The 14,020-nt window shown below is 48.7% G+C and overlaps 1 protein-coding gene across 1 annotated transcript; it reads left to right on the top strand.

The window, feature by feature from the left end:
* The first annotated feature begins 2,746 nt into the window (after positions 1-2,746).
* On the top strand, positions 2,747-7,624 carry ITPRIPL2 (ITPRIP like 2). The gene is made up of 2 exons (XM_075514668.1): positions 2,747-2,756; positions 4,440-7,624. Exons 1-2 carry the CDS (start codon positions 2,747-2,749, stop codon positions 6,170-6,172), a joined length of 1,743 nt encoding a protein of 580 aa, XP_075370783.1. The 3' UTR covers positions 6,173-7,624.
* Positions 7,625-14,020: the final 6,396 nt, after the last annotated feature.

Consider the following 14,020-nt stretch of genomic DNA (forward strand, 5'->3'; position numbering starts at 1 on the left):
TTTATAGATATTTTAATCAAAACAAGTGAGCTGCTACTTCTTTGGGAGACACAGAAAGAGGAAAACAAATCTGATAGCCACCACAGAAGTAAATGTATTGCATGTGGTCAGCTCCTGGGAAGTGGTGGAAGACCATGAGACCAAGAGGTGAGTGGCATCACTGTGACTTGTTCTCAAGTTCAACATATTCCTGTTACTAGAAGTGACAAGAGGAGCCAAAGTACTCCAGACAAGATAAAATGGTTTGTTTGTTTTCCTCTGTGATGGGTTGTAAAATGCAAACTACGGATAAGCTGTGATAATGTGATGATCTGTATCCATTGCAAAGTAAATACAGCCCCTGCAGCATAATTTCAGTAGGACTGGAATGATGGGTAATGAGGAATGATGCGTGTTGCTATTTGGTAACTGAAAACAGTTTTCTGTTTACGACCACGCCAATTCTGGTACAGCAGCCATCAAATGCCCTTAGTTTGTGCAAGCAGATAGACGGAGTGGCTTTTAAATTGGGTCTTTCCAAGTAAGGTCTGAATAGTAAAGCTGAGCATCTCTGGGAAGTCTCCCACCTCTGACATATTCAGTGTTTTGCCCAGAGACCCAGCCTGTGCTCAGGGAGCAATGAAGCAGCTGGGGTCCCAGAAAATAGGCCGTTGGCCATCTTTTATCCGCCCCAGGCTCTACAGCTCTTGTCTTGCCACTGGCTGAGGAGGTGAGAAAGGACTAGCTGGTAATTTAAACAGCGGTAGTAAAAATCAATGTTGTGGATTCACTCTGGTCCTGATTTTTAGGTCATGGTTATTAGCGTACAACCTGTTACTCTGCAGCTTGAGTGAGCCTGCACCAGCACCGTCTGGCGCGTGTACTAGCATGTGCTGAGCCGGTGTTTGCACCGGCAGGTCTGGCGTGGCTGGTCGCACGCTTTCTGCCAGCTGGCTCCTGGGGTTGTCCCACTGGCTGGGGTGACACCTGCATCTTCTCCAGCCTGTGGGGCCCACGGCTGGCTGGGAGGCCGCAGCCGCTCCCCTGTACGCAGGTCCCACAGTGATAATCGCCGTGCTGCTAAGCTCTAGGTCACCCCGTGGGCGGCAGCTGCCTGGCAGGCACAAAGGGCCGTGCCAGCTCCTGCAGATGTAGCTGTCTGTCTCCTGAGCGTGGACGTGCCGCTAATCAAATCAACCTTGCATGAAAAGAGAGCGCAGGCTGTCTTGAAAAATCGGTATGCCTGTAGCAAGACCTGAAGGCATGTGAAACATGCTGGGCTTGAGGGTGTAAAAAAGCACAGGCTAGTAAAAATCGAACGTATGGGCCAATGGGTTCATAGAGTTCAACGGTATTTTTCGTTAAAACATCTTGAAGGATGGGTTTCATACCAGCACAGCTGTGCTTTTTAAACATTTTTGGGGTTTGAGGGTGCAGAACAAAGTGTTTGAAGCAATGGGTCACAGGCAATAAGCAGCATGATGCATGTTTTTGCCCTCTTATCTGGCTTTGTGAAGAAATACAGGAAAACATGAAACAAGGAGTGGGGAAGAGAGATGCTTTTTGCTTCCTGGTTGTTTTCAAAGATATGGCTGTTGTGGAACAACATTTCTGAGTGGCAAGGTTGTGGCTGCAGCTGTCCCACAGCTGTCAGAAAACATGCTCTTGGTTGTGGGGCATGGAATATTGTGCTGGTTGAGATGTTATAAAATTGCCTACGGTTTCTTACCTTTACATCTGCTTTATTTTTAATTAAAAAAACCCCCAACTCTCCTGATTATAACTCCAAGGGTCAGTGTTAGAGTGGTTAGGACATCTCTCTGTAGCTCTCAAGTGTATTCTTGACTCTCACCCTGGTTTGGTTGCCTGTGAATTAATTCAGACTCCTTGACCTTCATTACCTAGTTTGACTTGGAGTGCAGCATCTTGGCTATAAAACATAAGCTTCTTTCTGTGAAGTATGATTTTTATGTACTTGAAGTCATGTTTTGTTTCATATAAAGACAAATTATATAACCAAACATTTGCATAGCCTATCTCTGTACAGAGATGGGTTCTCTGACCTGTTCCTTGTTACAGCATTTTCAACTTGCTGGGTTCAGTCTCTTGTATTCAAGCATGCTCCTTCACCTTCATGGGGCCACCCATGACACTATGCAGATGCAGCAAGTTGCAGTAATGCAGTAATAACATGATCACCTGAAACTGAACCACAACAGAATGCTTACACAGATGCTCCTTAAACTTCAGCAAACAGCTTCAAAACTCAGTAAATATTTATAAAACAAACAGAAGCCAAGGATGATGATCCTGTCCCCATCAACATCCGAGACAGAGCTAACACACCTCCAGCAAAATACATGTTTAAAAATGATCTCAAGCATCTCTGCAGAAAGCAGGGGGGATGAATTCTAGAAAGAAAACAAGAGCAATACACAATCCAGTCAAGAAATACAGTGACAGATAAATACTATATAAAGAAGTCTTGTCCTAAACAAGAACAATGTCAGACCACCTTGATGACTGGATCTATGTGTTACTACTTGGCAGAGTTTTCCTTTTCTCTAAATTTGAAATGCTGCCATCACATCTTTAGGTAATTGGAATCTCCAAAGACTTGCAGGAGCTTGATATGCTTGTTCCTCAGGTTTAATCATCATCACCATCGCAGAGGACTCTTCAAGCTAAAGCTAGTTGGGACACAGACACATCCAGAAATACAGCTCAGCTACAGTGGGGATGGCACAGCCCATGAGGGAGATGAGATATGAGGAAAGGTAGGTCCTAATGATCTCTTCAGACCTGCAATGCCCTGAAGGAGAAGTTTGGGTGAAGAAGTCCCAGTGAGAGACAAGTCCCAGTGATTTCTGTGGGGTTTAGTGTGACTGCTCAACTCTTCAGAAGTGTCTGGAGGCTTTGCACGTGCAGTGATGTTTTTGTGCCCGTCTTTTGACCTGAATGTCTGGCTCTGCTGTTTGCGGGCTTGGGACGATGCCCCAGGTAGCCCTGTGTGCGTATTTCTGAGGGATCCCAAATTCTTCCATTTGGTTCGTGCTGAGGGTGATGCTGTGGGCAGAAGCGTCATGAGAGTTGCAGTTAGCAACAGTGGGCCTGGTATCCTAGCGGCTGTCATACAACAGACGAGGCCCAAAGTCCCTGTGCAACAAATTAGTAACTTCTTCCCGGGTTATTTCTTCCCTTTTAGTTTGTCAGTGTCTGAATAATTTGGGCACCAGGTAAAAACCTCAGGCTTTTGAATGATTTGACTGCAAGCAGCTGTTAGTATGGCAGCAGACCATACACACCCTGGTGAATTAACAGTGACCATTTTGCTGTCCCTTTGGCACCGAGACCCTTAGGCAGAGCTGTGAACGGGAGAGACTCCCCTGCAGCGAGACAGACCTTTAACATTTTTATTTGAGGAAAAGCGTGCAACGTGGAGCTGGTGACATGGCACCACTGCCCGGGCAGCAGCACTCCCCGAAGACACAGCCCTCCCCCTGATGTGGGCATACAGAAACACTCAGTTTTACACCAACACCCCCCCCCTGCAGTGTCCTGTTGCAGTGAGGGGGGCATGGAAACAATGACAGAATTGTTTAGGTTGGAAAAGACCTTTAAGATCATTAAGTCCAACCGTAAACCTAACACTACCAAGACCACCACTACACCATGTCCCTAAGCACCTCATCCAAACGTCTTTTAAACACCTCCAGGGATGGGGACTCAACCACTTCCCTGGGCAGCCTGTTCCAATGCTTGATAACCCTTTCAGTGAAGTAAAATTTCCTAATATCCAATCTAAACCTCCCCTGGTGCAACTTGAGGCCATTTCCTCTTGTCCTATGGCTTGTTACCTGGGAGAAGAGACCAACCCCCACCTGGCTACAACCTCCTTTCAGGTAGCTGTAGAGAGCAATAAGGTCTCCCCTCAGCCTCCTTTTCTCCAGGCTGAACAACCCCAGGTCCCTCAGCTGCCCCCCATCAGACTTGTGCTCCAGACCCTTCACCAGCTTCGTTGCCCTTCTCTGGACACGCTCCAGCCCCTCACTGTCTCTCTTGGAGTGAGGGGCCCAAAACTGAACACAGTATTCGAGGTGCGAAACGTGCGTTTGGTGCCCACAGCGTGGCTCACGCTCTGCTTTTGGGGCCGGCGCAGGCAGGCCGCTGTGAGAGGGACGGAGCAAGGGGCGGAGAGGCTCTGCCCTCGGTGAAGGAGCCGCCCGGGCTGCGGGGAGGTGGCAGGGCCCGGGGCTTCGCGGGCGCGGTTCGGGCCTGCGGCGCCGCCAGGCTCGGCCGCGCTCCCTCAGCGCGGCGGCGGCGGGAGGGAAGGCGGCGGGAGGGAAGGAGCGGGCGGCGCCGCTCCCCGCCCCGCGGGCGGCTCCGGGCCGTCCGGGGCGGACAACGCCCCCGGCCCTCACGCCGCGGCCGGGCCCGCCGCCCGTGGCATTTCCTCTGAGCTCACTCGGCGGCTGACGCGGCGCCGCTTCCCTCGGAAGAGGAAGCCTCGCAGCGGAGCGGCGGCGGCAGGCAGGGGGGCGCGGGGCCAGCGCCGTGCCGGCACCGGCGGGGCGGGGGGGCAGCGGCGCGGCCCGCGCTGGGGGCGGCCGGGGCCGAGGAGGGGGGCGGGGGCGGCGGCGGCGGGGGCGGGCGCTCCCCGCCCGCGGGGCCGGGCGGCGGCCACGCCCGTGGCCCGAGCCCCCGCCGCGCCGTGCCCGTCTACGCCCTCAGCTTGCGGGTCTTCTGGCCGCTGGTGACCGGCCTCTGCACCGCGCTCCTCTGCCTCTACCAGGCCCTGCGGAGCGGCGCGGCCGGGGAGGGCGCGGCGGAGGCGGGCTCCGTCCCGCTCCTCAAGGGCTCGGCGCTGCTGCTGCTGGGCTGCCTGTTGGCCCGCTGCTGCGGCGCGGCGGGCGGCGGCCCGAGGCCCGGCGGGGTGCGGGCGGCGGCGGCGGCGGGGGGGTCGCGGCGCAGCGCCCTGGAGAGCTTCTACGCGCGGCAGCTGCGGCTCTCGCCCCACGTGCTGGGCCACAGCAAGGCGCACGTCGGGCGCGTCGTGGCCGAGCTGGTGCGCGCCGCCAAGGCGCAGGGGCTGCAGCCCGGCCCGCTGGCCCTCAGCCTGCGCGGGGACTTCGTGCGCATCGGCAGCGCCTACGAGCAGCACAAGGTGCGCAGCCCCGACTGCTTCGACATCCTGGTGCCCCTGCGGCTGCCGCCCCACCTGGAGCCCCAGCCGCGCTGCGCCGACGGGCTGGGGCCGCGCGGCGCCTTCGTCTGCGGCCTGCGGGCGAGGGCCGGCTGGCCGCGCCGCTACCGGCCCTTCGCTGAGGGCTTCTGTGTGGAGCTGCAGGGCCGCAGCCACCTCTCCTCGGGGCTGGTGCTGCGCTGGTTCCAGGGCCACCTGCAGCGGTGCCTGGGCGCCGTGCGGTACCGGCTGCAGGAGCGCTGCCGCATCAGCCTCTCGGCCTGCCCTGGGCGCCCGCCCACGCTGCACATCCTGCCCTGCTCCGACTACGTCTGCTGCCACATCTCCATGGCGGTGCGCCTCATCCCCGCCATCCCGCTCGGCGACGCGCTCTACCTCACGGCCCTGCCGCCCGGCGGCCCGCAGGCACCCCCAGCCCCCGAGGCCCTCTGGGGCCTCAACGCCTCGCGACAGGAGCAGCGGCTGCTGAGCTGGCTGAAGGAGCAGGCCCCGGCCTCCTCCTGCCACCTCAAGTGCCTGCAGATCCTCAAGGGCCTGCGGGACCTCCGCGGGCAGGGCCTGGAGGAGCCCTTCTGCTCCCAGTGGGGCCGGGTGCTCTCCTCCTACGTGCTGAAGACGGCCCTCTTCTCCCTGCTGCTGCAGGGGCCCTTGGAGGCCTGGGACGAGCGGTTCCTGCTGGAGCGGCTGGAGGACCTGGTGCTGTACCTCAGGGACTGCCTGCGCAAGCAAGTGCTGATGCATTTCTTCCTGGGCAACGCCAGCCTCCCTGAGGCTGTGGCACTGCCCCGGTTCCTCAAGGAAGCCACCCCCGTGAACTTGCTGGCCGCCTTCGACGGGCCCACGCTGGACCTAGCCGCCTTCCAGCTGATCAACACCTGGATCCAGGCCCCGCACATCATCAGGATGTACAGCAGCCCCCGGTACTTGCGACCAGCACCTACCCCGTGCCGGCACGTCGCTGAGGCCAGGCAAGAGCCGCCGGGAGAGTGAGCCGGTGGCCCGGTGAGCCGGTGTTACCTGCGGACCCTGCCAGGGTAGCGTGCGCTCCCAGCCCACCGGTCCATCGTGAGCCCGCGTCTGCCTGAGGAAGGTGGGATCCGTTTAAATGTGGTTCTGTGGTTTTGTCCCTGACCTGAGAAAACTAGGAAACCATAGGCCAAGACTTAATGGAATTGTGGTACTTGTTTTTTAATCTCGTTGGTTGTTCATGAGAAAATTGTGAAATTTCTGGGGAAATGCCTTAGTCGAGAAGTGTTATGTTCAGTCGACTGTTTGCAAACCTAACTTTAACAGGCTCAAACTGACATTTCTGGAAATTTGTGTTAACTTGTTGTCTTAGTGGCAAAATTGACCTTTTTTGAGATTTGCTTTTTATGATACAAAATCCATTTGGGATTTAAAAATCCTGTAAGTGCAAACACCCCCTCCCCCCCCAATGTACCAAGATGCTCTTAAAGTGCGATGAGCCCTAGAGCATGGGTGTTGATCACAGTTTGAAATGTTCAGTGACATGCTTTAAATTTCCTGTGTTATCAAATACATTGTGCTGAATAGAAATATAATACGCATGTTAATGTAAAATTGAGGGAAGAACCAAAACCTCTCCGACAACAGTATGAGGAATCTAGTTGCACGTTTCTGTGTTCAAGTGAAGGTTATACTGAAGGATTGAAATATAGGTAAAAGGAAACAAATAGCACTTTATTTTCACAAAGGCCTTCTTTTTAGGATAATTGGCTGCACTAAATACTTGCTACGGAAGAGGCATTAGTATATTGTTAAAGGGATGATGTTTGAGTCATCCTAAGGAAAACCTTCTTTTAAGGAAATACTCTGAAGTTTGTTTGTTTGTGGGTTCTTGTTGAGATATTCCCCTCCCCCCCCCCCCCGGCTTCGAGTATTATTTTCTTAGAATTTGCTTTACCTCAAGGACCAACAACAAAACTAAGAAAATTTGGTGGTGGGTTTTTTTTTTTTTTGGAACAAGCCTTAAACCAGTCCAAATCTCAGTGCTGTAAGCTGACTGCTGCGCCCTCCTGCTCTCTGGTAGGAGTTTGGTGGGATTTTTGGATGACCGCCTAACCAGTTGTCCAATTGTAGCAATATTTTGACCAAATAACCTGATGGGATTTTCTAGCGCTGTGCTATGGCAAATTGTTATCTTATTGCGGGGAGGAGGAAGTGAAATATTTCAGGGTACTTCAAAATTATTTAGCACTAATTCATGGTACAGTGGCAATCTTAGGCGATGGATTCTGGTGTCCTCTAAATATAGACATCGGCCAGATAATTTCCACTTCTTGCCTGGTTATGTCCCAGTCGCTGAAATAACTGGGCGAGTTGTAATGCAGCCAGCTCTGCAAGTGTCCTTAGCTCCCAGTGCAGGTACCTAGGGTATGGGAACCTCATGTGTCCCAGGGTGTCAACAAATTCAGAATTTCAAATCCCAGGGTGTCAGCAAATTCAGAGTTTCAAATCCTTGCTTTATTGGGTCACCTGCTCAAGTATTTGATGTATTAATACCCAAAACGTGTTGCTGAATTGCTGGTTCTCAGGAAGCTGAGCGTGTGCCTTATTACCCACTATACTGTGTCCTAGGTGAGCAGTTTGAAATGAATTATAAATGACCAAATGTAACTTCTGGGAAGCTTTAGGATAACTTGAAGTTACTAATATACTCCTCCTCTCCCTGATGTACATAGAGATACCAGTGTGCTTTATTCACAGTTCCATGCATCAGAGCACAAAACAAACATTTTCAAAATCTCTGAAGCTTTATAAAAATCTATTTTTCTAAATGGAAACACTCCCTAGGCAGATGTTTGCCTACTTCTGTCTATTTTTTTAACTGTTCTTGCAGTCTTATTTTCAGGTAATTATAGCCTAGGTCACACCCGCAAGTTGGGTTATTTTTATATATGAAGGACTGTGCTTCTTTCTACAAATACAAATAGTGTATTTATAGGTGGTATTGATCAAATGTTCTTTGCACATGGTATTTAAGGTTAAGTCAGCTACCTTGGTGTTTTGATTTTTGTTTTTTTGGTAGTAGACCATGATACGTACTATTTTTGCAGACTTGTGTTACTTGGTATTTGAAATAAAATGCAGTTCTGCAATCGATGCCATTGAATCTTTTGCCCAAAGAAGGACTAGAACCCTAGCCCAGGGTATTGTGACTGCCTGAACTCATGACATAAAAACCCTTTAGCTGTTAATTCTGGCATCATAACCACTTCAGTCAGCTGTTGGTTTGTTTACATCACTGTGCATCCCTGTCTCTGAAGAGTGATCTTTTCTCTGAAAAGGGATGCACGTTTGGTGTGTATTTAGTATTGCTGCAATACATGGAAGTCTGTAATAGACTTGGTAAGGACTTTCTCACTAAAATGTGGTAATGCTAGGAAAAGCCAGCTGCATCAGGACATGCATGACAAGGAGAGATGGTGAAGAATATAAATAGTTTAGAAAACAAAAGTTGGGCTGAGGGGCAAGTGAGAATGATGGTAAACTGTCAGTGAAGACGCACTGCAAACAAGCCAAAGGACATGGGGATAAAATTGGAGGAGAGCTATTGAAAGCAAGGCAGATTTGGAGTGTAGGGAAAAGAGGTTTAAGCGGGTTTTGCTTTGACAACATTTCCAAAGTGGTTGAATCCATCAGGGCTGAACAGTGAGGCAAATCCTTGGTTTATTAGCCTTGTAGCAGATCTTCAGTGTGAGTTCTTGCTCAGCAAGGTATTTTTGAATTTATGGTGGCTGGTGATGGGAGAAAATGTATGCATTTGCTTTAACCATAGGCTTGGGCAAGCTTTCTTGAGGAGAGCGGGCTTCCTGCCAGTAAGGCAGTGTGCCTGCAGCTGGTGGGAGGTCTGAGAAAATCTCTTAGACTAACCTGTGGCTCTGTTGTACAACTGAGATAGTAAGTGTATTTTCTTTATCTTCTATAAAGCATGCATTCACGAATACAGTTGACAAAAGCAGCTGATAAAAGTTGGGTTCTGTTATGGTATTCATCTTATTCCACAACAAACATGACAGAACTTGTACCTGCAGCGTCCTGGAGCTATTATAGGGCCTTATCTGCAAGGAGGTGTACAGAGCACTTGACCTACATGAGGAATCCCACGGGCCTTTTTCCTTCTTCTTCTCCCAACCCATGGATACTGTATGCAGAACAAGGTTATGAATATGTATTTGTTAAGGTTGTAACTGTTATAATGTACCATAGATTCAGCATGGTTGCCTCTGTGTGTGTGAACTGAAACACAAACAGAAGAAAGAGTGTGTTGTTTAGCACTAATGGGGGTTCTTGGTTTTCTTTATCTGCAACCTAATTTTGCAAAGACTCTGTGCAAATGAAGATTTTATTGAACATTGATTGGAAAGAGGAGTCACACCTGCAAGAGAATAAGTTTATTTCCCGTACCAAAATGCATATATGTGACTTCATTTTGTATTGAAAAATGCTGTGTATTTCTCAAATACATCATTATTTCTTACTGACTAAGTATCTCAAGCACATTCCTCTCTTGATTTTGAATCTCTGCAGAGTAATGTAAATTTTAAGTGTCTGTTTGCAATGGACATTCTTGGTACAACTATTTTTCGCTGGTTAATAATCAGACCAAAGATTAAAGTGTTCAGCTGCTATTTAAAAAAAAAAAAAAATTGTTTATAGGCTCAAAGTGTCAGCCCGTTTTAATGAAACGTTTATAAATTCATTTCCTATTTAATATCAAAATACATTTGCACTTTTATTGTTTCCATAAAAAGTTGGTGGTTTTAATATTTCACTGCAGTAATAAACAGCTGTTTTAAAGGATCTATGCCTCAAGATTTAAATTCCTTGTTATCTTTTTTCAGTAAAGGCTACCTGCAGCCACAAAACTGATCGGCAGGTTTATGTGCTCTTTAGGAGGAGACTATTAAAGTGGCAAAACCATGGGAAAGCAGGAAGTCCACGCCTTGGGAGTTGTGCAGAGGGATAGGGGAGGAGAGCCAGGAGAGAGACTAGAGCTCGGCTAGCACCGTCTGTGGTGTTGCTGACTTTTGAAATGGAGCATGTTGGGGTTTGTGGCTGTCTCGCTCAGAGGTTAAGAAGGCATCAGTTCTTGTTTCTCTGGCTCCAGTTTCAGGTCGCTGCATAAAATCTGCTTTTTCTGGTGCTTAATGAAGAGGTAGGACTTCATCTTCATTTTGCAGTGTCCGTGAGAGCTTTTCAGCATGGCACGTACAGATATGTCTCCATTCCAAACCACGTAGGTCGTGCTTTATTAAATATGGAAAAAATCCTGCTGAAGCCAGCAGGAGTTTTGTGGATGGGCCAGCAAGTTACCTGTCCTTTATTAGTCTTTGGTAAGATGCCAGAACTATACACTCATGGCTTGTGCTGATGTTCCATATTACAGAATGAAATAACAGCAAGACCCCTAGCTTTTTAATCATTAAATGAAAGCTAGGCTGAAAATAACTATCTCCAGATCTTTGTGTGCCTGCCTCTTACCTTGCAGGGCATAGCTTCTGTAAGAGGGGCGGCAGTCGGTACAGGGCTGAGGAGGCCCAGCTGGCTAACGGACTTCTCGCTGGCAAAGACTGGAAGAATGTCATTCCTTTAGTGTCAACACTCAGTTACCCAAGTCAGCGCGAAGGAAGTATCTTTGGCCTCCTTAATAGCATCATCTCATATTAATGGCTTCCTATAAAAGAAATAGCCATCTTCTGGTCTCCATTCATTCCTTGCTCTGAAATATTTCTCTGTTTGAAGCCTGGGTTTCTATTCAGCAGAAAATCATTAAAGAAACATAGGAGTTTCCTTTTGTGATAAATCTGTTAACAAAAAATTAACTGGCCTAAGGACGTGCATGCTTGGTGTTTAAAGAAAAGCCTGTTTGCATCCAACTCGTTGGATAAATTGTTTAAAAACTTTCCATCCCTGTGCAAATACCTCCCTTGTAATGCAGCCAAGGTCAGTAGTGAATTGCTGATTAAGTACTGCTAATGCAAGCTAAAGCTGCCTGGAGGGGAAGGGACTCTTATTTGTGCATCCCATTTTCATAAGGCTCCCAAAGACTTCAGACATGAGAAGTTTGCTTTTCTAGGCTGGTTTGTTTCCTGTGTCACCTCTTTAAATGTCTGCCTGGTGAGTCTTCCCTGAGGTAAGTGACATTCCGACTGATGATAATTAATTTGAGTAGCTGGCAGAAAAGCAGCTAGCCCCACTTTCATTGCGCCGATAGCACTGGGAAGCTGGCAGTCGAGGTAGGGGCAAGGACCTGCACCCCTTTGAGCACGTGGATTTGCCTTCAGTGCTTGCTGATGCTTCAGAGCACAGCACTCTGCCTACCCGAGGGGTCTGAGTAGCTCACAACTCCAAATTAAGCAGGGTATGGAGGGCTGACCACACATAGATCTGCCTGTACATTACCTTACTGTCGTGGGTTTCTCAAACATATAGTATACCTAATTAAGAGACTACTTGTGCTGTCGCGTGTGTGCCTGCAGTGTCCTATTTTAAATATGTGACCGAGGAACTGGCATATTTGCAACTCTTTATAAGAGATTCAAAGCACTGTAATACTCGATCAGCAACAGAGCTATAGATAACTATGTTCTGTATCTGTGCGACAGTCTGTTAGGATTCAAATAACAATTTACACGCAAAACTCTTTAAAGGTTGTTACAAATGCATATGCATCAAATGTCATCGTGTACCAGTCTTCTGTGTTAAGGAAGCCTTATTTTTTCCCCTTAAAGGATAGCAATGCTGATTCAGAGACTCAGAAAATTTCTGTGTACTCAAGTTACAGGCATGCATTTCTTGAAACCTCTGGGAATTTTTCCTCCCCCTAAAAGCAGGACCAAAGCTGCATACAGAATAATCAGTTCTTGGGGCTGGACTGGATGTAATAAGGGTTTACTAGTGTTTTCATGATACTTGTGATTCTCTATAGGCTTCTATCCCTGCTACAAAGGGTCCATGCAATAATCTGGGTGGGGAAAATAAAAAAGGGAGGTAAGGAATCAAGAAGACAGGAGTGATGGGGATTATGCTGTGAAGGTTACTAGCTAGCAAATTGAGGATGAAAAATTACCCTTCTGATGGATTTCTCGTGGAGAAAGTGGAAGAGTTGCTTTGAAGAGTCTTGCTGTTCTGATAGAAACCCACCAGCTGTAGAAACAGAGGAAGAACAGTAGCAAACTCCAACAAGATAGCCCACTTCTCCACTGCTATTTCAGTCTGCTCCTTTCCAGTTTCAAGCAGGGGAGAAGAGAAACTTCCAGCTGAATTCACTGGCAAATTAGTGTGCTTACTAGCCACGCTTCAGGGGAGGGCAAGGGAGAGAGCAACCGTCGGCTCGCTCTTCCAATGTTTCATTCTGTGCAGAATTAAAACGCTGAAATCCCATCAAGGGAGGGAGTGCTTGGGAACTGTTTGCATATTGTCTTCTCTGCTATCCCAGATGACATTCTGGGATCACTGGTTTTAAAGACAAGTCCCGGTCGAAATTCAGCTAGGCTTATGTATGCTGGAAAGTGCTCCTGATTTTCCCAACTCCTGCTGGCATGGCGCAGGGAGCTGCTCCACTGCCTCTGCAAGTGAAGCGCCGGAGCAGCAGCTACAGAGGAAATGAGTCATTCCTCTATTTCTGTTGCAAAAGACTTCTCTGGGCTGTACAATGCATTTAGGAATATATTCTTACGGCTTCTTGGAAATTCACCTCCTAGCACCACGTTTAGGCATACAAACATCAGTGTATTAACAGGCACATCATAGACTTGATTTAAAACGGTTTGTGCAGGCTTGGCTTCTACGGGGAGGTGTTGCCCAGGGTCTTCCTCGAGCTGGTATTTCATGCTGCTGTCAGCTCTGGGTCTGTCTGCTGGCGGAAGGGCTGCTGCCGAAGAGGTGGTTGTATGAGGTTGTATTAGTGTGTCTTCTGAGCATCTGATTTTGTCATACATGCTTGGAAGTTTGTTTAAGCATGTTTCAAAAAGAAGAAATGCACTAGTGATAAAGATTGTGAATCATGGGCACTTCTCCAAAAAGTATTTCTGTACGGAGCCTGTGTGTGTTTTTCCAGAAGCTATTTGAGCTCACCAGCCATTCAGACCCTCCCAAAACTAATGACATCTCCTGAATATTAAAAAAAAAAACAAAAAAGGGGAGTGGGTGGGAGAAGAATAGCAGTAGACTCTGACAAACCAGTAAATCCATTTCTCCCCTTTTATTTCAGTGTGGTGTTTTCCAGAGTGCTGCAACCAGATGTTAAACTGGATGTGGGTAGGATGGCTGGTTTAAGAGGCATGGTGCGTATGAGGCATTACCTGATAAGAGAGTGTCAGTCCTCTCTCTCTGTCTCCTCGCTGCTGCCCTGGCAGGTGGATGACTAAGGTGGACTGGCACTCAGTTGTAACTTCTGCTGCGAAAGCGCAGGAGATCTTGGTGAGAATTTGGCAAATTGTCTGTTTTCAAATCTCACAGGAGTCTAACTTGTTCAGGAACAAAGCAAGTCTTGGACGAAGCCTTGTATATGCCTATGGATGAGTTTCTTCTAACAGTCTGCTCACCTCTTGGTTCCTTGAGTCGCTGCCTACCTTGAAGCGCAAAGTCTTTGGGATGTCCTGCATGCTTCCACCTGGCTGAGAGCACCAATTCCAGCAGAGCAGCAACAATGCATGGGGGCAATGCAACTGTGCCGTGGCATTTACCCCTCACATTTTATGGGTGCTCCTTAAAATGTTCCCACTTTCAGTATAAAGACATGGTGGGTACCAGAGGGAGGGAGACTGGTAGCAAAACATGCTGACTTGTGGGGTTTTCTCCTTGGAAATGCTC

Source organism: Mycteria americana, chromosome 12, assembly GCF_035582795.1.
Source record: "Mycteria americana isolate JAX WOST 10 ecotype Jacksonville Zoo and Gardens chromosome 12, USCA_MyAme_1.0, whole genome shotgun sequence".
Taxonomy (NCBI): Eukaryota; Metazoa; Chordata; class Aves; order Ciconiiformes; family Ciconiidae; genus Mycteria; species Mycteria americana.